The sequence below is a fragment of the Macrobrachium nipponense genome, chromosome 20, assembly GCF_015104395.2.
Source record: "Macrobrachium nipponense isolate FS-2020 chromosome 20, ASM1510439v2, whole genome shotgun sequence".
Lineage (NCBI taxonomy): Eukaryota > Metazoa > Arthropoda > Malacostraca > Decapoda > Palaemonidae > Macrobrachium > Macrobrachium nipponense.
The window spans coordinates 32,982,479-33,010,345 of record NC_061089.1 but is presented as its reverse complement, the minus strand read 5'-3'; the positions used below and the strand labels follow the sequence as shown (position 1 = coordinate 33,010,345).

Below are 27,867 nucleotides of genomic sequence, written 5' to 3'. Positions count from 1 at the left end.
GCATTTAATGAGTTTTAAAACAAAATTTAAAAAGTTACTTGACTCATTTTGCTTTTTAATATACTTTTTTAGTATGTGTATATATGTGTGGGAACATGAGTAAATGTAGTTACTGCGTTTGTGTGCGTTCTAGTATGAAAGCATTTCCCATGGTGAATTTTTAAAAATTTAATCTTAATTCATTCTGTATCATACTGAGTGACCTTTATGGTCCCAGTTCTTGACAAAATTAGGTGAGGAAGCGTAGTACAGAGTTGCCCTTAAACACTCATAGATGTTTTAATTCTCCATTATTCGGATTTTGCCGTTAATTCGGATAACTGAAGGATTATTTTATATACATATATATATATATATATATATATATATATTAAGAGAGAGAGAGAGAGAGAGAGAGAGACGAGAGAAGAGAGAGAGAGAGAGAGAGAGCACGCGTGAGCGCCTCAATGGCGTGGTCGGTATGTTGTTGGCGTACCACCTCGGTGGCTGCGAGTTCGATTCTCGGGCATTCCATTGAGATGTGTATTTCTGGTGATAGAAGTTCACTCTCGAAGTAAGTGGTTCCGAAGTCACGTAAAACCGTTGGTCCCGTTGCTGAATAACCACTGGTTGTTCTATGGAACGTAAAAACACCATACAAGCAGCATATATATATATATATATATATATATATATATATATATATATATATATATATATATATATATAATTGAATATATTATTCCTGCTCAGTTCTATTCTCTAGAGGGAATTTAGTTATATGACATGTCAGCTAAAATAGTCTCAAATGTTTTGGTGGCTAGAAAGTAAAAGACATAGGATAAAATGTTTTTTGTTTTACAGTTTTATTTTGGGTTACAGATCTTAGTATAGAATTAATAAGCTGATTTTAGGCTGTGGCAATACCACTGAACGTGAACCTCTCCAATACGAAGGCCAGGGCGGATACCACTGATCCCAGGGTTATCATATAAAATGCAGCCTGAAATTAATAGAAAGATGAGCGTCGATGGCATTCTGTTTTACTTTATTGTATTCGATAACTAACTATTGCGTTTTTTTTATACATTTATCGTATGTGTGTATGCATCAGTACACTACAGTGTATATATATATATATATATATATATATATATATATATATATATATATTGTTACGAAGTGCCAAGTATCTGGTTACCATGAATCAAATATTACCTCACAAAAAGCCAGATACCTGAACCCTCATAACACGTTTAAACGACTGAATACTCTAAAGGCAACAGTGATCCCTTAGCACTTACCAGTATTGCAGAAAATCAGACTAAGTTCATCAAAACAGGTGTGAGGTAATCTAGTAAGTCATTAAATTAATCAAAGGGCATCACTCCATCAACAACTTTCAAACTCTAAGTATTTCCCTGATTTCAGAAGTCTAATTACTTCCCTGGTTCTAAGTCACTTCAAATAAATTGAAGGAAAGCAAATCAATTACCACTCTATGTTTCTACCTAACATAAATATAATCATAATTAAATATACTTATACTGGTGTAAGATAAAGAAAACACTTATACAAATTTTAAATACAAAAATTTATTATTAAATTCAAAATTTATAAGTGAAATTCACAATGTCAGGGAAAATTACTGTTACTTGAAAACAAAGTAAAGTATAATTAATTCTTGAATCAAATTAAGTAAAATTAAATTAAAATTAATTTATCACAAAATTCAAGAAAATTAATTCAATTGAAATTCAAAAGTGTTAGGCAATAATTGAAAACTTGAATTTAATTCACAAGTGCTAAACAATAATAAATCTTGAAAAGAATTCTAAGTAAATGCAAATTAATTCACAAGTGTTAAATTTAATTAAATGTGCAATGATAAAGCAATGAAAATAACTAAGTCAATTAAATTGTGAATGGAAATGAAAATATAAAATAAAAAGACACTCTTTAATAAGAAAACGAAATAGTGCACAAACAATGGAACAATCACAAACACAAAAAAAATCAGCAATGTATAAAAGTGTAAATGTTTTCATTCAAAACATCAGTTTTTACCAAACCTTCGTAAACACCTGTTATTAGTTATTAGTTAACCACAGTTCCTATCCGTTATTAGTTATTACCTAACCGTTATTAGTTATTAGTTAACCAAACACTTTTCTGATTAACTTTTAGTTATTAGTTAAACACAGTTCCTAACTGTTATTAGTTGCAACTAATAAAAATATAACACTTTACCTTTTTGGTATACCAACTTCTTTCTCTGCTGCAGTCTTGTCTTACACAATTTCACAAAAACCAATCGCCGTTACGAAATAATGTCTGTTCAGATTCCACAAAAGAAATTAAATAATACTAAATAAACTCTAAGAAATATCAAATATGAAATTCTCACAAGTTACGAGTGACCAATTTACGTTACGTTAATATAATCTCAATGATGTCGAATGAGAGAGAGAGAGAGAGAGCAAGAGCAAGATGTTAATGCCTCGAGGTCTTAAGATAGAATGAAATCTCTTCCTTTACGGAAACGGGAGAGAGCAGATGTCAAAACGTTCTTGGCACGAAAGCTTCTCGAAAGTTCTGAAATCTGATGCAATCTCACATACAAAATGTGCAATTCCCACGTGGGACTTGACAAAGATATACGCGTACAAGACGAGTCTGTTAAAAAAAAAAGAAAGACACTACTCGATCGAGACGGAGGCTGGGCGACAATTAAAATTGATATGTTTTGATGTTTTGATGACAACGCAAGAGTCGAGCTCGCTATCAAACGTGTTGACAGATTAGGGAAGCAAACGGAGATCTCTCTCTTTTTACGTTATATATATATTCTTTTATAACACGTAATGCGAAATCTGAACACACATTTAAAACATCCTATTCTAAGCTATCTAGGAATCTGAAAAAATGTTACACAATCTACAAGACATTTCAAAGAGGGGAAACATGCATTTTGAAAGTAGCAATATATAATATACCTCCCCCCAGAAGATTTTTTATCGCGGTGTTGAATCCAACGATTCGCAACGAGATAAATAATCAGCAACTACATTGTTTTTGCCACTAATGTGCTGCACTCTTAAGTTATACTGTTGCAGGCACAAAGACCACCTGGTCAGTCTTTGATTGTGATTTTTCATTCTCTGGATAAAGGATAGTGGATTGTGATCAGACAACACTAAAATTTCTTCATTCCTAGGTCTATTCACATACACTTCAAATTTTTTTAATGCAGTGATTAAGGCTAAAGTTTCCTTCTCAATTGTCGAGTATACTTTCTGATGTTTTTTCAGTTTTGTAGACATGAAACACACAGGATGGTAGATATTATTTTCATCTTCTTGAAGTAGAACAGCTCCAACGCCACAGTCTGACGCATCAACTTGTATCACAAATTTCTTGTCAAAGTCTGGAGCTTGAAGTACTGGTCTTGAAGTTAAAATGGCTTTTACCTTCTCAAAGGATTCTTGACACTCTGGAGTCCAAATAAATTTAGCTTTGGGACTAGTCAAGTCTGTCAAGGGAGCTACTACGGCTGAGAAATTTGGGCAAAAACGACGATAGAAACCAGCCATCCCCAAAAATCTCTGTAGCTGTTTCCTGGTAGTAGGTGGGGTAGCCTTACGGATACCTTCTACATTAGCATTTACTGGAGCAAGAAGGCCTTTCCCAACTTCAAACCCAAGATACTGTACAGTTGCCTTTCCAAACTCACTCTGCTCTAAGTTGACTGTTAATCCTGCTTCTTGTAGTTTCTTGAAAACTTTCTTAAGAATCTTCAGATGTTCTTCCCACGTTGTAGAGTAAATAACGATGTCATCTAGGTATACACCTACTCCTTCTATTGATCCTAGCAGTTGATCCATCACTCGTTGAAATGTTGCAGGTGCATTCATCAGACCAAACGGCAGAACAGTATACTGATACAGTCCAAATGGAGTAATAAAAGCTGACAGCAACTTTGCATTCTCATCTAAGGGAATTTGTTAATATCCTTTCAACAAGTCTATCTTGGAAACAAACTTGGCTTGCCCAATATTATCAAGTAACTGATCTATAAGAGGCAAAGGATAATTATCAGCCACACTGATAGAATTCAGCTTTCTATAATCAGTACACATCCTAAAGGAACCATCTGGCTTCTTCACTAACACACATGGAGAACTGAAGTGACTTGAACTGGTTTCTGCTAATCCATGTTGCAGCAAATACTCAACTTCTTTCTTCAAAACATCTTGATGATATGGTGATAAGCGATAGGCTCTTTGCTTGAAAGATTTTCTATCTTCTTGAATCTTGATTTGATGCTTGGTCAGATCAGTACGTCTAGGCACATCTGAAAAAATTTCTGGAAAACTTCTAATTACTTCACTTAAGTCTTCACCTTGTTCAACACTCAGATGTTTCAGTTTATCCTCCAAATTTTCCAAAATTGAAGAATTATTCATCTTGCTTGCAGCTCCCAATTCGTAGCCATCATCGTCTTCTGTAGATAAAGTTGTCTGGGTTACTGACACAGTTTCAGTTTTAGTTTCTGAGAAATAAGGTTTCAAGAGGTTCACATGTATTTTCCTTTGTCTTCTTCTTCTTTCTGGTGTTTCAATCACATAAGTTCTATCACTTAACTTCTGTATTATCTTGTAAGGACCTTGAAATTTATAAGTGAGGGGAAATCTCTTGACAGGTAAGAACACTAACACTTGTTGACCAACACTAAAACTTCTTAGCTTAGCCTTAGCATCAAATCTCCTTTTCAGTTTCTCTTGACTCATTTTCAAGTTTTCTAAAGAGAATTTTCTAATCTCTTTCAACCTTTTCCTTAAGTTCTTCACATACTCTCCTTGGCTTTCCTCTTTGATTTTCTTCCCAATTTTCTGCAAGAATCTTCAAAGGTCCTCTCACTTCTCTTCCAAAAATCATCTCATTAGGTGAACATCCCATACTTTCTTGATAAGCGCTCCTAACTTCAAACAACATTAATGGTAAACCAACATCCCATTCTCTTCCTGACTCAGAACAATACTTTGTCAGCATACTTTTCAATGTCTGGTGGAACCTTTCCAAGGCAGCTTGAGTTTCTGGATGATAGGCAGTTGATAACTGTTGTTTCACTCCTAACAAATTCATCACATCCTGGAATAACTTTGAAGTAAAGTTTGTTCCTCTGTCACTTTGTACTATTTCTGGTATACCAAACTTTGAGAAAAACTCCACAAGTTTTTCAGCAACTATCTTGGCAGATATGTTTCTAACAGGGATTGCTTCTGGATACCTTGTCACAGGACACATTAATGTCAACAAATACTCATTTCCTTTCTTTGTCTTCGGCAATGGTCCAACCATATCTATAATCACTTTGCTAAAGGGTTCTCCTCTAACTTCTATAGGTTGTAGGGGGGCTTTCTTGATGGTTTCATTCGGTTTTCCAGCTATCTGGCAGGTATGACACTCATGACAAAACCTGCTAACATCTCTGTGAAGTCCAGGCCAGAAAAAATATTCCATGATCTTCTCCACAGTCTTCCTGATTCCCATATGTCCAGACTCATGAGCTACTGCAACCACTTGCTTTCTCAATGGATATGGAATCAAAATTTGATGATATTCGCCCCATACAGCATCTCCTGGTATATCTGTAGGTCTATACTTCCTCATCAGCAAACCTTCCTTCAGATAGTAACAGGTAGGAGTTTGTTGCATCTCTTCTTGATCAACAACTCTGAAGAACAAATCAGTTAACGATGCATCCTTCTTCTGCTAGTCCATCAGCTTCTCTCTTGTCACTTGACCAACTTCAAGGGTTGAATTCTCAATATCTGCTAACTCAGCTACTGTAGTTTCACTACTGTCTTCAGTAACACTTTGACTACTCGGAGTCTCTTCAGGAACATCAGGTTCTTCTTCTTCGTCGACGTCGTCTTCTTCATCTTCTTGGGAAATCTCTTCTTGGTCAGCACTATGGGAAACTTCACTTCCCTGGAACAATTCTTCTAAGCACAAAGATCCTTCACTTGATCCTTCTTGGGTGTGTAAATCCTCAGTTTCTTCACTTACAGTCGTAGTCCTCTTCATACTTCTGGTAGTTACACAACTAGAAACATGGTGGGGGTTATTCTTCTCCAACTCTACTGTAGGACTAATCCTCAATGGTTTGTCTGTCACTACAGGACAAGGAATAAATGGCACACCACCAATTTCATTCCCCAACAGAACATGAATACCTTTTACAGCCAGTGAGTCCTTTACAGCAAAATCAACATTCCCTGTCTCCAATTCACATGACAGGTGTAAGCGGCATATAGGAGTGACTTCCTCTCCTCCTATACCCTTCAAAATAACTGAATCTCCTGTGAGACTCTTCTCCAACTGAGGGTGAGAACCACGTACTACCACACTATGGTTACTCCCTGTATCACATAATATCTTGACTGGTACCTGCATACTTCCTTCTTGAGTTGACAACATACCCTCATAGATATATGGCTTAAAAGCCTCCACACTGCTTAGCCACTCACTGCTTGAGGTAACATTTCCACTGGTTGCTAAACATTCAGCTTGTTTAGTTTCATTCTTCTCTGGAGTCTGATTCTTTCCCACACTGAACTTCGTAGTTTGTTTCACCTGGTCACCTTTTACAACTTGACCAACTGGCTTTGACTGCTGTTTTTTCCGGTAACACTCTTGACTGTAGTGTCCTACTCTTCCACACTTGAAACAGACAACATTAGGTTTCTGTAACTGTCTTGAAAAACTGGATGAGGATTTCACATTAGTTTGCTGAGGTGTATTACCTTGTGTACTCTTAATAGTATCACTGGTAGGTTTCCCATTAAATTTGTTCCTGTTATTTGGATAAGACTTAAAACCTGGGCGTTGTTGACTCTGGTACTTGACATTGTAATTACGTTTACTACTGATTATATTGTAATCTTCACTAAGGGTAGCAGCTTTGTCAAGTTTCTTCACTTCTCTCTCTCTTAAATAAGCTCTTATATGTTTAGGAATTCCCTTAAGATACTGTTCAAGAACAAGTAACTCTTCTAACTCATCAAAAGTTTTAACTTTTCAGCTTCTACCCAACGTTTGAAACACCTTCTCACTTCTTAAGCATAATCTAAGAATGTTCCCTTCTCATCTTTTCTCAAATTTCTGAATCTCTCATTATAGTACTCTGGGGTCATCTGGTAAACTTGTAGCACACTGTGTTTATGTACCTTGTAGTCTTTACACTGATCAGCTGTTAAGGCTAGATAAGCACTTCTCCCTTTACCAATTAAGACACTTTGTAGCAAAACTGACCATTTATCCTCTGGCCATCCCATACCTGAAGCCACTTTCTCAAAGTGATCAAAAAACTCATCTGGAGCTTCTTCAGTAAACTTAGGGATTAACTTCTGTACTCTCACTACATCAAATACAGGGTCTTGATTACCTTGGTTAGGGTTAGACGGTGTTACAGGTAATGTGGATCTAGCTCTTATTAATTCCATTTCCCTTTCATGTCTTGCAATTTCTCTTTCCTCTTCTGCTGCTTTTTCTTCTTCTCTTTCTCTTCTTTCTTGTTTTTCCCTGTCTATTCTTTCTCTTTCAGCTTGCATTTTTAGCTTAATCAAATTCTCTTCTGCTTCAATGCGTCTAAGCTCTAACTCTGCATCACTTTTCTCTTTCTTTTCTGCTTGCTTATTTATGAGATCAGCACGTGCTACGTTCAACAACTCTTGAGCCAATTCTAACTCATCTTCATCAGTTATTCTACCAGAGTTTATCAATGATTCCATAGCAATACATCTTATTTGTGCCTTTACCATACTAGTAGACACATAACCACCACATGCCTCTGCTAAAGCGCTCCACTGTGCTTTAGACAGAGTGGTTTCAGACAAAACTTGGATGGAGGGGGCTGCTAAAAATTCCTGAACATTGAACTGAGCTATTTTCCTCTAAGTTATCAACTTACAATTCAATACAATAAATGCAAAACAAAATTATATGGACTCTCCTAACAAAATATATTCCTAACACCACCAGTATATTCTAGAGTGATAATGAAATCTGCTTTCCCGGGTCTCTGGGCACCATTAAACAATGTTACGAAGTGCCAAGTATCTGGTTACCATGCATCAAATATTACCTCACAAAAAGCCAGACACCTGAACCCTCATAACACGTTTAAACGACTGAATACTCTAAAGGCAACAGTGATCCCTTAACACTTACCAGTATTGCAGAAAATCAGACTAAGTTCATCAAAACAGGTGTGAGGTAATCTAGTAAGTCATTAAATTAATCAAAGGGCATCACTCCATCAACAACTTTCAAACTCTAAGTATTTCCCTGATTTCAGAAGTCTAATTACTTCCCTGGTTCTAAGTCACTTCAAATAAATTGAAGGAAAGCAAATCAATTACCACTCTATGTTTCTACCTAACATAAATATAATCATAATTAAATATACTTATACTGGTGTAAGATAAAGAAAACACTTATACAAATTTTAAATACAAAAATTTATTATTAAATTCAAAATTTATAAGTGAAATTCACAATGTCAGGGAAAATTACTGTTACTTGAAAACAAAGTAAAGTTTAATTAATTCTTGAATCAAATTAAGTAAAATTAAATTAAAATTAATTTATCACAAAATTCAAGAAAATTAATTCAATTGAAATTCAAAAGTGTTAGGCAATAATTGAAAACTTAAATTTAATTCACAAGTGCTAAACAATAATAAATCTTGAAAAGAATTCTAAGTAAATGCAAATTAATTCACAAGTGTTAAATTTACTTAAATGTGCAATGATAAAGCAATGAAAATAACTAAGTCAATTATATTGTGAATGCAAATGAAAATATAAAATAAAAAGACACACTTCAATAAGAAAATGAAATAGTGCACAAACAATGGAACAATCACAAACACAAAAAAATCAGCAATGTATAAAAGTGTAAATGTTTTCACTCAAAACATCAGTTTTTACCAAACCTTCGTAAACACCTGTTATTAGTTATTAGTTAACCACAGTTCCTATCCGTTATTAGTTATTACCTAACCGTTATTAGTTATTAGTTAACCAAACACTTTTCTGATTAACTTTTAGTTATTAGTTAAACACAGTTCCTAACTGTTATTAGTTGCAACTAATAAAAATATAACACTTTACCTTTTTGGTATACCAACTTCTTTCTCTGCTGCAGTCTTGTCTTACACAATTTCACAAAAACCAATCGCCGTTACGAAATAATGTCTGTTCAGATTCCACAAAAGAAATTAAATAATACTAAATAAACTCTAAGAAATATCAAATATGAAATTCTCACAAGTTACGAGTGACCAATTTACGTTACGTTAATATAATCTCAATGATGTCGAATGAGAGAGAGAGAGAGAGAGAGCAAGAGCAAGATGTTAATGCCTCGAGGTCTTAAGATAGAATGAAATCTCTTCCTTTACGGAAACGGGAGAGAGCAGATGTCAAAACGTTCTTGGCACGAAAGCTTCTCGAAAGTTCTGAAATCTGATGCAATCTCACATACAAAATGTGCAATTCCCACGTGGGACTTGTCAAAGATATACGCGTATAAGAAGAGTCTGTTAAAAAAAAAAAGAAAGACACTACTCGATCGAGACAGAGGCTGGGCGACAATTAAAATTGACATGTTTTGATGACAATGCAAGAGTCGAGCTCGCTATCAAACGTGTTGACAGATTAGGGAAGCAAACGGAGATCTCTCTCTTTTTACGTTATATATATATTCTTTTATAACACGTAATGCGAAATCTGAACACACATTTTAAAACATCCTATTCTAAGCTATCTAGGAATCTGAAAAAATGTTACACAATCTACAAGACATTTCAAAGAGGGGAAACATGCATTTTGAAAGTAGCAATATATAAAATATAATATATATATATATATATATATATATATATATATATATATATATATATATATACATGTTTATACATATGTTTATGTATATATATGTATATATATAAAATATATATATAACCAGTATATACTATATAATATATATATTGAACAGTATAGACACTATCCTAAATTTTCAATGTTGCTTGAATATGATTTTTGCTTTTACCTTTGTATAGCATTCAACGTAATTTCCTGTAATAATGCCTGATTTGGAAATGCAGTGAGAATGGTATAATCTATGAACCCCAAGTTAACCTGAGAATGTGAACATTAAAAACAAGACGTGATTCGACCTCCAGCTTACTGGTGATTTATGCAAGATTTTCCCCTCACATAAGTTGTAAACATTATATTCATAACTTTTCATCAACGAATATTAAAATGAATACATTATATTGTATTAGAAATATTTTTTCTCTACTGTTTAACACGCTCATTTTTTTTTTTACATTTTCATTCTTATAAATAAATCATAAATATCCTATCCAATAATTCCTGTATCTTCAACTCAAAGCAAAACCCCTTTTTCGGACCTTTTAAGCTATTCATAGACCTTACCTAACCCGCCCTAACAACAACTCCCCGAGTAAGAGAAAATTTAGCACTACATGTTAAAAATCAACTGATGAACAATTCAAGATAAGAACTGGAATGTAACTCGTTCGTAAAGGAGGGTGGTGACGTCATTATTGCAGTCTTTCACAACTTTATAGGAGAAATGCTGATACTGAATTCTGTGGTGATATTCACAATAGGATCATTTAACCGCACTCTATGAAGTTTTCATTGAAATATTGTTGAAAATCAAAGGATTATGAAAAAAATGATAAATTGCGTCAAAGTATACATAAGGATATGCTTATATTATTTATCGATTGCAGTGAACACCACATTAAACAGAGGTTAAAAGCTAACAAAACACACAATAAAAAATAGTGGCAATGTTAACCTCATTGTTGAGATTGAAGCAGGCACGGGCTCTTGCTTATAAAGCAGCCCTTGAATTATTATTTTCAACAGGTGCATCACAGTAATGGTCTACGAACCATCAACTGCATTATTAAGTCTAGAACTGAAATAGAATCCAATTAATAAGGCTATATTTGTTGTGATGTGTTAAATGCTAATTTGTATTATTTTCTTTACTGCCAAATGTTAAATGACGACAATACTGTTTGAATAGACAAATTGCGGATGTGATGCATTGATTTACTCCAAAACTCAACATCACAAAGTGAATTTCAGAATTAACTTAAATGTTCAGTTTTATCATGCTACGCAATACATTTTCAAGAAGTATAGCTTATGCTAAGATTTTAATCCAAGGTCTTTGATGTCAAACTTCCACGTCCATCCAACATTGCATAGCCTTATGTCGTCCAATATCGAGGGAAAACGTGACTCACCTGGAGGTGTGTTAAGGTGATGGACAAGTTCTCGACCTTGTTCTTTCTAGCTGATGGATCCAGTGGTAGTTGTCTGTAAACGTCGGCAGCAAGTTTTTCAGTTACGCCAGACTCTGTCAATCTGAGCAATCTGGAAAATTCACATTGTTTTACGGCATTCTATACAGAGGTACAAATAGAAATCCGATTTTTTTTTTTCACTTGAGTAAAAGGAAGTAGAACTGCTTTTGAAGTTCATGGTGTGATTATGTTTTTAAATATGTCATTCATTTATAATATCTATCTGTTTCTTTTCTTTTGCATTTTAGAAATTTAGTAATTGTCAGGTAAAGCCTCTTCCACACGAAAGGGAACGACAGGACGAGGGCGCTCGAATTCGCATGCATTCTCTCGCTTTTAAAGTGTTACCAGATCCAACAGTCCAAGGCAGGCAATAGGCACTGGCAGGCGAACCCATGACTTGGACCACACTTGCGATTGCCATCCACCCATAAAATTGGCAACAGTGTCTGCCCCCCGTGCATTTGCCCCTCTTGTGGAAGAGGCTCAACTCAATAGACAGGGATGAGTTAGAACGTATCACACGTTGTTTTTCGTTATAACTGCAAATAAGCAGTGGGAATGGTCTGTAGTGTATACGACACTTCCAGTAACCCATGCTATGGGAAACGGCCTAATCGATGGCAACAAGTGGTGATTGCTTCCCTTCCCTTACTTCCTATCTTTGATTTTCCATTCTCATGTATGCTTTCCAATCCCCTATCCCTTGCAATCTTTCATCTTCAGTAGGGTAGGTCAGACAGTCCCTTTAACAAAGCCATATGCTGTCATAAAGGGTTTAACGGTATCTAGAGAGTTGTTGTTGGAGATTAAGCTGGCCTTATGCCAGCACGGGCTTTTGCTCATAGAGCAGCCCGTAGAAGTCTAGAGTCACTATTCTCTAAGTAACACTGAGATGATGAACTGGTATCTCTCTCATGGGACACGTCACTTGTGTATCTGACGTTGTGACGCGCCATTGGACCAGATGAGAGAACAAAGTTAGATTCTCGTCAATGGAAGTCACACTTTCTTCAATTGCCATTTGGAGACAAGAAATGGTTTCAAGTTCTTACTCTTTGCTTGTTCGTTGCAAAGCTATTTATATACAACGATAAAATTTTAATAAAAATAACTAATTAATAAACAAGAAAAGTTATACAAAGAAAATGTTCAGTCATAAAAGTTTGTGAAATCAGGCTTCTTATTTCTATTTCAGAAATGGAACACCTTAATAATTAATTTGTTGGTAAGTTTCTTTCTTTAGAAAAAAAAAGTTATTGGAAGCAATGGTACAGTACTAGTTGGGATGGTAAAATGACCTGTATTTCAAACAGATTAGAACCAACCCAAACCAATAAGTAAGGCTAGGATACTCGATGACTTTGCAAGTCAGAGCAACTGAATGTTAAAATTTTCTTTACAGTACTTGTACATTATTTCCTGAATTACTTATAATCACCAACCCTATTTCACAAAAATGGAACTGAAAACTTACACACGAGTGATTTGATTTGTGATGGGAGAACCCGTCTGGCAAACAAACCCGACGTAAGATGGAAAAAGCCTTTCTCTGCTGAGGTGAAACAACCCCTCTCCCAGCGTCTGCACGAACGCACGAGCGTAGTTATCACTTGTAATGAACACAAATTTCTCCTTTAAAACCTGGAAGGAAGTAAAATACAGAGTAGAGAATGGTAAAATCAACCATGAAAAATTTACATAAGCAAACAGCAATTGATCAATAAGTCAGTAAATGAATAAGTCGGTAAAGGAGTGCAGTGCTTTGAAGTTAATTTAGAGCGTCACTGAGATTGAAGAGCCTAAACATTGGGAACACGTCCCACAGTTTTCGATTCTCATCTCAGGTGAAAAGCCACAGCATCAGGGGAGCGCCTCAGTGGCGTGGTTGGTATGGTGTTGGCGTCCCACCTCGGTGGTCGCGAGTTCGATTCTCGTCCATTCCATTGAGGGGTGAGAGATGTGTATTTCTGATGACAGAAGTTCACTCTCGACGTGGTTCGGAAGTCACGTAAAGCCGTTGGTCCCGTTGCTGAATAACCGCTGGTTCCATGCAACGTAAAAACACCATACAAAAAAACAAACCATACAAACAAACACAGCATCAGGGCGACTGCCACGAGGGAAGACTGTCCCATTTTCTTCAAGCCTTGTCCCAGGTGAAGTCACAGCAGCATTAGGGCCACTGCCAGAGGAAGACCATCTCACATGCACCAGGTTAAGAGCTGCATCAACAGAACCACTGCCAAGAGGGGAGACATTCCCACTTTCTTTGAGCCTCGTCCTAGGTGAACAGCCAGGGATGAAGACCGAACCAATTTCTTTGAAATGCATCCCAGGTGAAGAACCACAGTATCAGGGAAAATTGCCAGAAGGGCAGACCACCCCAATTTCTGTCAGCCTCATCCCGGGTGAAGAGCTGCAATATTATGGCAAACTACCAGGAGGGAAGACCATCTCACTTTCTTCGTGCCTCGTCCCAGGTGAAGAACCACAGCATCAAGGTAACTGCCAAGAAGCAAGACCATACCACTTTCTTCGAGCCTTGTCCCAGGTGAAAAGTTGCAACATCAGGGCTACTGCCTGGACTGTGGAGCATCCCACTTTCTTCGAGCCTTGTCTCAGCTGCAGCATAAGGGCCACTGCCAGGTTGAAAGTCCGTTCAACTTTCTTCGATCCTCATCCCAGAAGAGTCACAGCATCAGGGCAAATTGCTAGGAAGGAAGACTGTCCCATTTTCTTCGAGCCTTGTCCCGGGTGAAGAGCTGCAGCATCAGGGCCACTGCCAGGTGGGAAATTCATTCAACTTTCTTTGTCCCAGAAGAGCCGCAGCATCAGGACAAACTGCCAGGAAGGAAGACCTTCCCACTTACTTTCAGCCTTATCCCAGGTGAAGAGTTGCAGCATCAGGGCCACTGCCAGGAGGAAAGATTGTTCCACTTTCTTCAAACCTTGTCCCAGGAGAAGAGCCGCAACATCAGGGCCACTGTCAGGAGGGAAGACCGTCCCATTTTCTTCTAGTCACTGTCAGGAGGGAAGAATGTCACACTTTCTTCGAGTCTTGTCCAAGATGAAGAGTCACAGCATCGGGGTCACTGCCAGGAGGGTAGACCGTCCCACTTTCTTCTAGTCACTGTCAGGAGGGAAGAATGTCACACTTTCTTCGAGTCTTGTCCAAGATGAAGAGTCACAACATCGGGGTCACTGCCAGGAGGGAAGACCATCCCACTTTCTTCTAGTCACTGTCAGGAGGGAAGAATGTCACACTTTCTTCGAGTCTTGTCCAAGATGAAGAGTCACACCCAGGAGGGTAGACCGTCCCACTTTCTTTGAGCCTCATTATAGAGGAGAGATCTGGTTGTTGCTTTTGACAACGTTCTCGAGGGTTGCTTGTGAGAGAGAGTAAGTGAGAGCATAGTTGGGTTGTTTGCAATTGTTGGGAGTGATTGGAAGAGTTTAAGTGTTTTTGTATGGTTGATATGTTGTGTTTCGTGTTTGTATTGCTGTTAAGATTGTGTAGTATGTATTTATGTCTGTGGTTTTCCAAAAGAGATCGGAAGAAAGAGAGAGAGAGAGAGAGAGAGAGAGAGAGAGAGAGAGAGAGAGAGAGAGAGAGAGAGAGAGAGGTAAGGGAGTTACGAGAGATATTCGGGCAAGAGTTGGAAAGGTAGATGAAATAGTGAATGGTATTTTGGAGGACAGTAGCGAGGGAGATAATGTGAATCTGGAAGAAAGTGGTTTGGAAGAAGTGAATGGTGAGGCGACTGAGAGTGTATGAGGGTCCTCAAACAAGATCCAGGGAGCCAGTATCCGAACATCCCTGGGTGTTGCGTAAGGCGATTTAGTGTGGATGTTGTAAGCGTGTGAGGAGACATTGTCAAATGTATTATAACAGGGGAGGAAATATGGAGGAGAGATCTGGTTGTTAACGTTCTTGAGTGTTGCATTTGAGAGAGAGTAAGTGAGAGCATAGTTGGGTTGTTTGCAATTGTCGGGAATAATTGGAAGAGTTTAAGTGGTTTTGTATGGTTGATATGTTGTGTTTCATGTTTGTATTGCTGTTAAGATCGTGTAGTATGTATTTATGTCTGTGGTTTTCCAAAAGAGATCGGAAGAAAGAGAGAGAGAGAGAGAGAGAGAGAGAGAGAGAGAGAGAGAGAGAGAGAGAGAGGGCATAAGTGGTGGATGGATAGTTAGCGAGTGGTTAGGTCGTTGAGTGATCGTCTAGTGTTGTCAAACTGAAGAGTCCCAGCACTGGGAGGGAACACTGCCAGGAGGGAAGGCCACCCCTCAGTTGTCGAGCCTCGCTACAGTTAAAGAATCCCGCCACCAGGAGCCCATAACTTTCAAAACACAAAAACATCAGCGGTTTCCTCATCTACTACACTGATATTCATAGAAAGATCGTTGTCATTTTGGTAAAGTTGAGACTAAAATTTCAAAATCAGAGAAGCTGTATTTTCTCAGGGAAATAGTTTATAAAAATACTGACCCGTTGTACACCAGCAGCCATGTTGTCAACAAAACTCTTTGATCTGTCATTATGATTGAATAGCTCCCAGGTCTGTTTGAAAAGCCCTCCAGTAGCGGTCTGCAAAGACACGATTAATTTTTCTGTGATGAAAACTTAGGCTTAGCTTTGGTAAATAGGCAAAATTATCATAACATTTTCAGTGAAAGTATACATTTCCCATATAATGCACATGACATAAATTTGATCACGTCCATTATTCATGCAAAAAAAAAAAAAAAAAAAAAAAAGAGGTTGATTTATCTTTGATGATGTGTGAAAGGATAATCATTTTATGAAAAGAAAAATAAGTAGTGTCAAAGCATACTACTAATGGTCATAAATACCATTACTATTCCTCATGCTACTAAGGGTACATCGAACCTCACTGTTTATATTGTGCATGCAAATTATGCCATCTTCCATCTGTGAGCACCACACTTTGCCTGGGCATGATGGAGAGGATATGAGAGAAAGACACAGACAGCAAACTTATGGGCACAACTTGAGTAATGATTCTTGATGGAGCAATGGTTGTTGGAGAAGCACATTATTGTTCTATGTCTTTTAGCCAAATGTGTAAATATCGCTTATTTTATCTTTACCTATGTCTCTAAGGGTAATTAATTCTTCGATCTGAAATGTATTGGCTTTGCTTGCAGGGTATACATACCTTGAACAAAGATTCATAGTTACTGTTTCCCAAAGTACCAAGGGTAAATCCTTCCTTGATGGCTCTAGGGAGGTCCTCTAGGGAATCTATAGGAGTTTCGTAAGCAGGGGCGGCCAAGCTAGCTGTCAGCATACTTGAGTACAGGGCTACAAAGAGGAGCAATATTTTTAGGTGGATAATCGTTTTCTCTCACAAAATTTTAGTCTAGTTATTGCAGCTTTCAAAGCTTTAAAACTCCAGTAGCGGCCTCGCTCTGAAAAGGGACTTAAAAATGGTGATACCTTGCGCTACTTCAAAAGCAAAATATGGTTTAAATTGTTATTTGAGGTGTGTACTGTCAGAAAAAATGAGGCAGTACTTTTGAAATTCACTTCTAAATAAGGCAAAGAAACCCTTTACTTTTGGCTACCTTGAAAAACATTGAAAATTCCAGCCTGTTGGGTGTAGTTATATTTTTTTTCTTGCTGCCTACACGTAAAATATGCATTATTTAGCATTTAGAGCTTATTTCAGCATATTATAGCAAACTCTTATTACCTCCACTAAGGAGGTTATGTGATCGCCTGTGATAATTCAACAGAGGTTTTATTCGGATGATTACTTGCAGCGTCAAATATCCTGACATTGACTTGCATATTGCCATGAAATTTGAACTGGCACCAGACATTTGGACGATGACTATGATGTGAACCGAGGTTAGAATTTCTAGACGTGTTTTTTTTTTTTTTTTTTTTTTTTTTTTTTTTTTTTTTTTTGCTGAAGTTAAAATTCTAGTTTAACTTATTAAACAGTAAGGAATTCTTTCTTTGTTTATTTATTTCAAAACATTCAATGTGTTAATTATTTATTTTGTTTGATAAAAAAGAAGAAGATAACCAAACATCCAATTACTCTGCGAGGTGACTCATTGATGATATATTTTGTATTCTTGCACACCAGTGCCTAGTCGGTTCATTATTGATTCAATTTACTTTCTGCTTTGAGCATTCTCTTCCAAGTACAACTTTAGTGTATTGTGAATAAAGCATATCATATGGTAGTTTGTTTTACGGTTTGCATAAAGAATCAGTAATAAAGAAACTCAGCATATATGTGACTAGTTAAATATTATTTTTCTGATTTGATCAATATCAAATTAAGTTAATTATCGCAAACCCTGAAAATATGTGAAAACGCCATTTTTATAAGGCACTTTGTAAATTCCATTTCTGTTTAAAGTTAGATACCAACGTAAGGAAAGCTTAATTTGTTTTCCATTTTCACTGATTTCTCTGGAGCGCCTCAGTGGCGTGATTGGTATGGTCCTGGCCTGCCACATCGGTGGCCACGAGTTAGATTCTCGGGCGTTCCACTGAGGGGTTAGAGAAGTGTATTTCTGGTGATAGCGTTCACTCTCGACGTGGTTCGGAAGTCACGTAAAGCCGTTGGTTCGGTTGCAGAATAACCACTGGTTCCATGCAACGTAAAAATACCATAGAAACAAACTGATTTCTCTGGATATAAAATCTAACAGGTTAAATCTCCAAGTTAGAAGTGAATTTCAACAGTACAACCTCGCTTTCATCAAAATGGACATCTAAAGGAACCAAATAAAATAAATTTCAACTTTTTCTAAAGTAGTGCAAGGTATCATCAAAATTTTGTCTGAAGACCACAGCACTATTCTGATTGATACAGCTTTCAAGACTTTTCTTGCTATATTTTACTCGGAGGTTAATTCAGTGGTACAGATAAGCCTGGCTAAAACAGTAAAGTTTTTGGTTAATAGTGCCTTCAAGTTTTGGAACAGAGAAGGAAGGTATGTTGATCAGATGTAGTTGAATGGTAGATCCGTTACCATTTTAAACAGCAATAGGGCTTTCTCCCTGAAGGTGGCAAACAAAGTAAAATTTTCGAAAACGACACTCATTTTTCAATTAGAGCTATCAATGAATAGTGAAGGTCACGTTACATATTCAAGTGAAAATGCTTTTACAAAGGTAGAAATCTTCACTCCCAAAGATTTCCTGGTTACGGGGCTGTAATTTATAACAGTAAAAGCAGTTTCCCAGGCATTATATTGTGGTGTTATTGTATAACAGTGACACGAAAGGATTACTTAAACTTCAGGGATGGAAGTCTCCAATAGTGTATGATGTTCCTTCCTTGTTACTACTGTTTTTTTAGTGATTGCGCAGAGGCAACATCTTGTGAATCGTTATTTATTAGTAAAGCAAAGCTCATTTTAACGAAAAAAATGAATAGGTTTTGAATTCACTGGATGCCTAGTCTATTGGAATCGGAATTTCTCAGGATTGCTTAAAAAAATAATGTAATGTGTTCGCTGTTCAAGCTAGAATCAAATCTTGGTCTTATTACACCGTAACATTTGCAACTAAAGACTAGTGTGGTTTACACTCCAGAGTTACCTGCGTTAATGAAGCAGAAGAAAAACCAGGATAAAAGGACAAGTCTGATTTGCAACGCGTCTTCCTTCATAGAGTTGCCCTGATTGACGAAACTTCGAAATATGTTAAACTGAAACCACTGTAAATCAGTCTTCACCTCAGCTCCCATGACCTTATTTAAGAGATACGAGACTGAGTATACGACAGGTCCCATTAGCAAAAGAGTCGAGGTAACAGAAGCCCAAATCTGTTTCAGAGAGAAGGTTGTTATTAGATGGATTGTCTGCAGAAAACAAGTAATACCTGTAGATGTAAAAAATAAATCCGTAAGTTGGATTCGCGGATTTTTCTATGGAACATATATACACATTATTCATGGAGAATTCGTAGTTTGCGAAATTTTTCATTGAGAAATATTTGCTGCTAATTACTCTATATCATTTTCGTGACTAAATACATTTTTTTAATGATGAAACTATTATAATACTCATGCATAAGCTTTTTTTTTTCTTTTTTTCTTTGGTGTCTAAACTGTCAAAATAGGCAGTTATAAGCATTTTTAGAGCGATGTCATGTATTCACGGATTTTAGCTATTTGAAGGGGTGGGGTGGGGGTTGTGGTACTCATCCCCCCTACGGATACCGGTGTCGACTGTATGTATATGTGTTATGCCCCAAAGGCTTCGGTTATTTCACCTATAACTGTGAAGTTGACAGACTCTGCCGAAGATCAGCCTTTTTCTCTCAGACATCGTTCCTCTCTCTCATGAAATCTAATACAATCCTACATCGAAACGTCTATGTTTAAATCAAACCTGAGATACAAAAATAGGTTCTATTTTGCAAACCCAACGTGATACTGGTTAAATGGAAATAACCGAAAAACCTGTTATTAACCCCCCCTCCCACTCAAACGTCAATTAAACAGTAGTGAAAACAAAAGAGAAAACCAAATTCAGTTTCCCACACACTGACGCTAAATGTTCCATATTAATACAAAAGTCCATTAATCAAAACTCAAAGTAAGACAGACGTCTAAGCAGTCTCCCATTCTATTTAGCATTATTGTTTGGCACTTTGGTGCATGGTCTATCCGTGATACATCTGTCAAAAAAATAAAAGAAAAGAAAAACATTTATATTAACCCAACATGAAATAATGTGGGATCTTTCCCATGATATTATAAAAAGAAGTTCACTAACGAAAACATATCAGTGACAAGAAAATCCACAGACACAAAAGAAATAATAAGATACGCAGCAAGGCACTGACTGTCAATCAGCTTAGCTTCTCAACAGGGAATTAAGAGCTTGGATTTACTGCGTCTATCACTTATAGCTCCAGCAGCCACAATGCCACACATTTTCACAAAAGATCACATACTTGCCCTATCGGCCAGTCCGGTTAAATAAGTTAACACACGACCCCGTAAAGAGACTTCTTAAAATCCGTATTTGTAACCGGTCAGGGTTTTTGGAAAGTTCCATGCTGAATCCACTTCCATCCCAAGTGGATTGTACCCAAGGCGCTCTCTGTAATGGCCTGTCCACACCAGCGGGCATGTCCGTCGGGCACTTCCAGCTGTTGATATTTTCTCTCACTTCTGAAGCAGTGTTACCAGACAATCGCATCGCTCTGGCATCATACCCGGTCGGTCAGGAGAGTTCGTTGAGTAGGCAAGGGTTATGGGAATAGTGTTTGGCCGTCAGGCAGTGCCCAATAGTGCGGACAGGGCTTTAGATTGTAAATATTAAATCTGCATCGGAAGTGGCAGGTCGCGCTCAGAGAGTGCTGAATCAGAAAACTCCTAATTATTCACCGCCTGCCCTGCAGGAACTGTATACTGTATGGCATGTAATCATGTTCATAACACATATTTACTTAGTATATTAGACAATCATTAACTGGTAACAGTAGCAGAGACAACAGTAACAAAAATAATTAGAATAAATTATGAGCATGAATTCATATTCCATTTATAAAATAAACGCCATGGTACCAGAAAATATACTTCGGATCAAAATGAAGTTATTTAAAAAGAAGTTGATATTTGTTTAGGTACAATGTTATATGTTCCTTCAAGGTTAATATAGAAACGATAGAATATGCGGATGGACCGCTGGCATAAATCCATACATAACCTTAAATAAAATATGAATGTAAACTACTGAGGCTAGAGGGCTGCAATTTGGTGTTTGATGATTGGAGGGTGGATGATCAACTTACCCATTTACAGCCCGCTAGCCAAAGTAGTCGGACAGACAAAGTCAGCACAATATATTTCCATTCAGAAAGCTAATAGAATAAGATATCCAAATGAACGACCGACCTATAGTGAGAAATGTCAGGAGGCGAGGATGTGAAAATGGTCAAGACTTTATTGCAGTGAGATGGTCAATGAAGAAAACTGAGAGATAAAGGCCTATGAAAAGGCTGCATAATCCAGATATTTTGTTGGGGAGGATGGTGGGAGGTACTGAGAAAGTGCCAAACTAGCCAGTTGATTCGAGTATCGGAATCAATAGACTTTGATATGGTGAAATTTCTGGTCATGGAAGGTGGAGGAGAATGACACAGACTGTAGGTTGATGTGCTTACCTGTTGTAACGCCAAATTACGGTAAATAAATCGAATAAGTTGGTTAACGTGGATGTTTGTTAAGTTGCAATAAATTTGCAGCAATTCCGAGTGAAAGGCCTCCGTTATTCATTACGTTGTGAGTGGATGAGTGTGGCAATGAATGCTGAGCGTAGGTGAATTAAGTTTCAAATTGAGTTGGATTGTAACAAAACGGAAGACAGAAATGAGTTACGCAAACGCCATATGACGAACTGTCTTCATACCTGGGACGTAAACGGACTGAGAATGGCAACCGCCCTGTTCTTTTCCTTTGGAGACCTTGACAGTAACAAGTATCTGCCACTCGAGTAAGGGCAAGTGAAGTCTATAACACTTTCTCTGGTCTCTGTAATAATAAAGCAAATAATCAGTAGTTAGTCCATGAATATATATAGTCCTATATATATTCATGCAACATGAAAGCTTCCATCCAGACTAGCATCTGTTCGTGGCCTGAAAAAATAGTTTTAACATAATTGCCATGACGCTGGTTTGCTGATTATGGAATGGGTATTATGTAGGTAGCAACATCATCCTTATACCAAATTGCTCTTTATGATAACGAGTACCAATGTTGATTTCCTTGTCTGTCAGCGTGTAAATGTTGACATTACTCTTCTGATTCTCTTAGTTTCTTCTCCGCACGGAAAATTATATTTTCTGAGGTTCGACGCAAAGAATCGTTCCTCTTAGTACTAACAGATTTTAAGCATCAGATAGCAGCTAAAAATTACACTAATAAATTAATTATCTTCCCCGCAGCAAGAGAGACGAAGAAAATTTACCTGAAAATGACAGTGCCGACATTCCAAGAGCAGCTTCTCGCCTAGCCACCATTCCAATAATACCCGTAACGTTCCCATCCGGCAAAAGATCTCCCCATACATTATCGCGTGGAATATACGCTTTGAATCTGTGGAAAAATTTAAACAGAACAATGAAAAGAAACAAGGTGTGTCATGCAATTGCAACTGTGTGCATAATTTATTGCGGCGTTGGCATCATTGTGATTATATTTCTAAGTAAAGAGATATTCCAGATGGGGTTTCATCTGCCGTTAGATACTCATTTGAAAATAAAAATTGGAGACCATTGCAGTATTCAGGCAGTATCGACATCGTAAATATGTGCAAATTAAAGAAATTATGAATATGCATAAATAATTATCATTCCGGCTTAGTAAAGGTTCCTCTTTATTCAAAAAGGAAATTTTGTGAAGGGTGTCGATATACTGCATGTGCCGTTTACTGTTTTTAGTGCCAAACTGGCCAGTAAATAATTGCAAACCTCGGTGACTCTTCTGGCCTCTGGGGCGTCTGAGGTCAGGATCCCTGGAAACTATATGGGTTCTGAATAGTTTTAGACCTTCAGATGGGCCATATTACAGGGCACCAAAAATAAAACAAGAAGAGAAGGAAAGTAAAAGGACTCTAAAATTCTAATAGCACCCCAAGGATTAAAACCGAAATGATGATTAGTGATTAGCCACTATGAATTTGTTTTACCCATAATGCCTCAGCACCTACCGAGTACCGACTACCGAGTACCGACTCAAGTCAATGTGTGCCTGTGCCATTCCACGTCTTGGGTTGGCAGTGTCTGCCAACAGTGGCCGTCGCTAGTTGTTTGCAATATATTACAAGTATTTCCTGATCAGTGACAAAGTGCTCGATGTCGATTGCAACAGTCTGAGCAGGATTGGGAGGAGGGGGAAATTAAGTTATACAGTGTTCCACTGACAAATACCAGGTAGTTAGAAATCTGTATTCATGTCTGTCGTCGTGTTTGCAGAATAAATCCGAAAATGCAAGTCTTCCTGCTGTTCTCGTCACTTCAGTGCAGGAGGCTGTTTATGTTATGAGAATAAAGTTGAGAGGGAGCTCGTCAACAATCCTTCACATAATACAACTGGTAAGTGATTCAGGTTAGTAACTAACTAACTAACCGTTTTTAACAGTACCATAGATATAGTAGCTACGTAAAATTTGAGTTTTGCATACCTATACTCTATTTTTTTCCATCTGTCCACCCGCCAGTGGTGTATGGGTATGGTAACACTGCTACCCGGGCTTTAGATAGTTACGCTAAGTGTAAGTTTTAGGTAAATAAAAGGATATCTGGGTGTACATTTGCAACTGTAAAGCGTTTTAATAATTTACTGTATGCGATTTACACTGTTAATATTCGAAATAGGATATTGTTATTATTGTTGAATGTAAGCCGAATGCAACTATCTGAAGCCCGGGACGCAGTGTTACCATACGCAAACACCACAGGCGGATGGACAGATGAAAAAATAAGAAAAAAAAAAAGAAGAGTATAGTTCATAAACGTAAAGTCGAAGTTCATCACCCTTGTTCAGACCAATCAGTAACTTGTGAGTGCTGAGTCTAAAGCAGTAGCTTGGTATGCAAAAGTTAGCCTAGGTACGTTTAGCATACAGGACCAATTATGATTTAAAACTGGTAAAATGCAGGGTTCGGGAGACAGCAGTCGTGTATTCATGATTACGAATATTTTTTTCTTTACCGTTAGTTAAATTTAAAAACATTAACGTTTCACCATCGTAATTAGAAGGCACCGAAAAAGCGGTACGGAATGCTTTAGTTTGCAATAGAGAGGAAGGAAGTTATTATAGCCTAGTATCTTGAATTTACATTTAATCTACTGAATGTTTTACAGTGAGTCTCGTGTAAAAAAATCCCTCAATAAAATCCACAAAGAAACAATAAATTAGGGTCTAGATTTGCTAATAAAAAGTATTGTCGTGTCGTGACTTCTCTCGGTCTGAACTAAGGAAAGCCGTCAGAGGTTGGAATTTTATTTTACTTTATATATTACGAGATTTACTCGAAACGTTGTTTCTTCATGGTTAAGATGGGCGATTTCAGAAGTGAAATATCTTATTCGAGTGGCCGGCCTCTTCTACCATAGCGCCATCACCTATCCGAAAATCTGAAACTATGGCCTTAATTTGTGACTTGGGAGAAAATACATTTTTCGAGAAGAAAGAGAGGTCTCGAGATGTTGCTTCGACGGAACAGGCTTATTCGGACCATGTACTGGCTCATTCGAACCTTTATCCAGGCTTACTCGGACCTTCATATGATTGGCCGATTTTTCTATGCAGTTTTACCCCCTGAAAAAGAATTTTAAGTAATATTTATTCGGACAACTGTAATTAACCCCCAGGGGCTCGTACTAAACACAGCGAAATACATTTGACGCCCCATCCTGGTGGCTTTCGTATTCGCGGGGACGAACGATGCGGAATGATTATATAGAAATACCCATTGCTATAATTTAAAATTATTAGTATGGGTCCGAATCAGCCTAGCAAATGGTCCGAATCAGCCAAGATTAAGGTCCGAATCTGGTCCGAATCAGCCAAGGTCCGAATAAGCCTGCATCCGACGGACGCCGGCTCTTGACTAATGTCTTCCTGGCCCTGGGTTACAGCAAGGCCAATAGAATTCTAATGGCCTCGGGTTACAGGACGTTACAAGAATTTTTTCGGGAAGGTGGTCGTACTACGGTAGAGGCCGGCCATTCGGTATTTTACCCTATTATTGCACCAGGTCCGTTTTTAATTATTTTTTATTTTATTTTTTAGGTTAGGTTGGGTTGGCCCTAGGCTAGGTTAGGTTGGCGTTTGGTTATTTCAGGCCAGTATCTCCACCGTAATCTGGGTGTGGGAAATAGCCTATTTTCACGGAACTTCTGTGGTTATTTTTTGAGACATGGCGTCTCCGCATTTTTCAGGGTAAGGTCCTGGTACTCTGTTATATTTCGGGAAAATGCTTCCGGAAATATTCAGTTTCCATGTCTGCACGATTAAAAGTAGTCGGTGACAGACCATCACCAAACAGACTAGTTAAAAGACCAACGAACTATCGATAAATTTTACTGCATATTTTCCAAATACTTTTCCCCCCAGAGATTGGGTATACATCGCAGTATTTTTGCCGTTAAGATTTCTCTGTCCACATGGTGCGGTTATCACATCAGTATCAACTGATTTGGTATAATACAGATCGTTTAGAAGATATCAATTTTACCGAGAAATAGCTCCCTTATATATATATAATATAATATATATATATATATATATATATATATATATATATATATATATATATATATATATATATATATATAAAATTAGTGTAGAGCAATCAGAGTGGTTGTGGCATCGGCTGAGCCCCAGTTGGCTCATAGTGACGCCATAGAATTCATTACGTCATGGCAGCGACCTATCCTTTGCTCAAGGTTTAAAAAAGGCCCCGTTAGCACGATGCGGAAACCACGGCGGCCAACAAATCAGCGCGGTTGCATGTGAACATCCCTGTGCTCTGTGTGCCGTGTGTGAACAGGGTCTTAGATGTTAGAGGATAGCCTATTCTTTACAGGCTGCTCATGGAGCAAGAGCCCGTGCCGGCAAGTTGGGGGGAGGTTCATTATGCGTAGTGCGGGTGACATATTTTGTTACTTTTTCGATATTTTTCCACTGGAACTTCCCGGGAAATAGCAGAAATGCAAACACTGGACCGAATATGAAAATGAAGAGGTATGTGGTACTGGCACAGATCTAGGCGAAAGGTGTTATTTCCCCTTAATAGGCCATAGGGTCCATTAATTCAACATTAGCGTGTGCAGAATAGGCCTATGCCGTATCCTCTTCACGACACGTCGACTCATCAGACCAGACTAAACCAACTTGGATTGCTGGAAATCACTTACGAAAAATTCAGAGCTGAACTGACGATGTTAATGAGATTTCCGTCAAAGCCTGAGATAGTCTTGATGCCCCCATCAGGAGGACTAGGTTTGCCCAGTTGGATTGCCAAGAGGAATTCCTTGACGGCCAGCTTTAAATGGCGTCCACTCAGATTATAGGTTTCCTGAGGCTCCGAAGACAATATCTCCTTCAAGTCCTTTGTGCTCTCCCACCGGCCTTTCTTCTTGAATCTGCAATATCGAAATATTTGGTACAGAATTTTTCTTTTAGGTCTTTTTCACTGAATGCTCTCTCTCTCCTCTCTCTCTCTCTCTCTCTCTCTCTCTCTCTCTCTCTCTCTCTCTCTCTCAAACACGTAATAGTGTATTTCGTGGGCAATCGTCAAAATTTCCTTGCGTTTATTGTTCTTTTTTCTTATTCCATCATTTTTCGTTATTTTCTTTAATTTCTCTATCTGCACCCGATCTTTGTCAGTAACCACACGTATAGACAGACAAGAACGCCTTTGTAATTGTTGGCCGAGTTGGTTTTATGCCAGCACGGGCTCTTGCTCACTACCATCTCATCCTCCTTTTGCTGCTAATCTATTAATCTAAAAAGTAGGCCTAAATATGAACTGTATGGCGTAAGTTGTCTTGGGTTGTCAGTCACTCCGAATCGGACATTGTCTTCCAAAAACAAAGATAAGTAGCGTCTCTAATAGTGCAAAATCAGTGTTACCTGTACTAATATCGTAGAACTGCAATAGTGTCAATAGGGCGTATTATTAGCAGGTTTCCTAAAGATATGATTTTCTAATTACAATTTCTTCGTTTTGTAATGTACTTTTACGTACCTCATCCTTCACATTACTATAGGTGCCACGGCAGATGAAACGCCCAAATTGATGGGACCATCTCATAATGAGTAATATATATATATATATATATATATATATATATATGTATATATATAGATATATATATATATACACACACACACACACACACACACACACACACACACACACACACACACACACACACACATATATATATATATATATATATATATTATATATATATATATACATATATAAAATGTATGTATATATGTTGAGTGAATATCTAGTATATTTCAATTTTGTCTATTTTGCACATGATATTGTTTCTGGAAACAGTATCAACACAGTTTACGACAAAAAGATGGGAGATAATTGGAATGCTGACGGCAGTCTATGGTATAACTACAGTATTGAAACTTGTAGACGGATGAGAGAGACTTTGCATTTATATTAATTTCATATTACTGTTTATTTCTGGTGTAAAATTCTGAAGAAGCCTTATAACAAAAGTAGAATTACTTACCGAGTCATTCCATACGTATCGACTGAAGGAAGGTAGTAAACCAGATCTCCATCAGAATTCTTTACAAAGATAATTACTAGTGTGCCTTCGTTGACAAACTCTTGAAGTATGGCAACGCTGCCGTGGGCGTCGCTTCCTTCCATTAGCAAAATCCACGTGACCAAGTGGGTCTTCAGCATTTTGGTTCTCATCTGG

At 37.5% G+C, this 27,867-nt stretch overlaps 1 protein-coding gene and 1 long non-coding RNA gene across 2 annotated transcripts in view; one reads left to right on the top strand and one right to left on the bottom strand.

Moving 5' to 3' along the window:
* Nucleotides 1-854: 854 nt before the first annotated feature.
* Nucleotides 855-27,850, bottom strand: LOC135224521 (glutamate receptor ionotropic, delta-2-like). Its single transcript, XM_064263581.1, has 10 exons — nt 27,673-27,850; nt 26,329-26,556; nt 22,374-22,501; nt 21,813-21,934; nt 18,991-19,216; nt 16,583-16,728; nt 15,892-15,990; nt 12,877-13,043; nt 11,340-11,469; nt 855-982 (listed from the first exon to the last, which is right to left on the bottom strand). The coding sequence occupies exons 1-10, from the start codon at nt 27,813-27,815 to the stop codon at nt 890-892; spliced, it is 1,482 nt and encodes a 493-aa protein (XP_064119651.1). The 5' UTR covers nt 27,816-27,850; the 3' UTR covers nt 855-889.
* Nucleotides 23,139-27,867, top strand: part of LOC135224553 (uncharacterized) — a 46,343-nt gene continuing 41,614 nt past the window's right edge. Inside the window, exon 1 of the long non-coding RNA XR_010316763.1 lies at nt 23,139-23,499. This is a non-coding gene — a long non-coding RNA (uncharacterized LOC135224553). The remainder of the gene's footprint in view (nt 23,500-27,867) is intronic.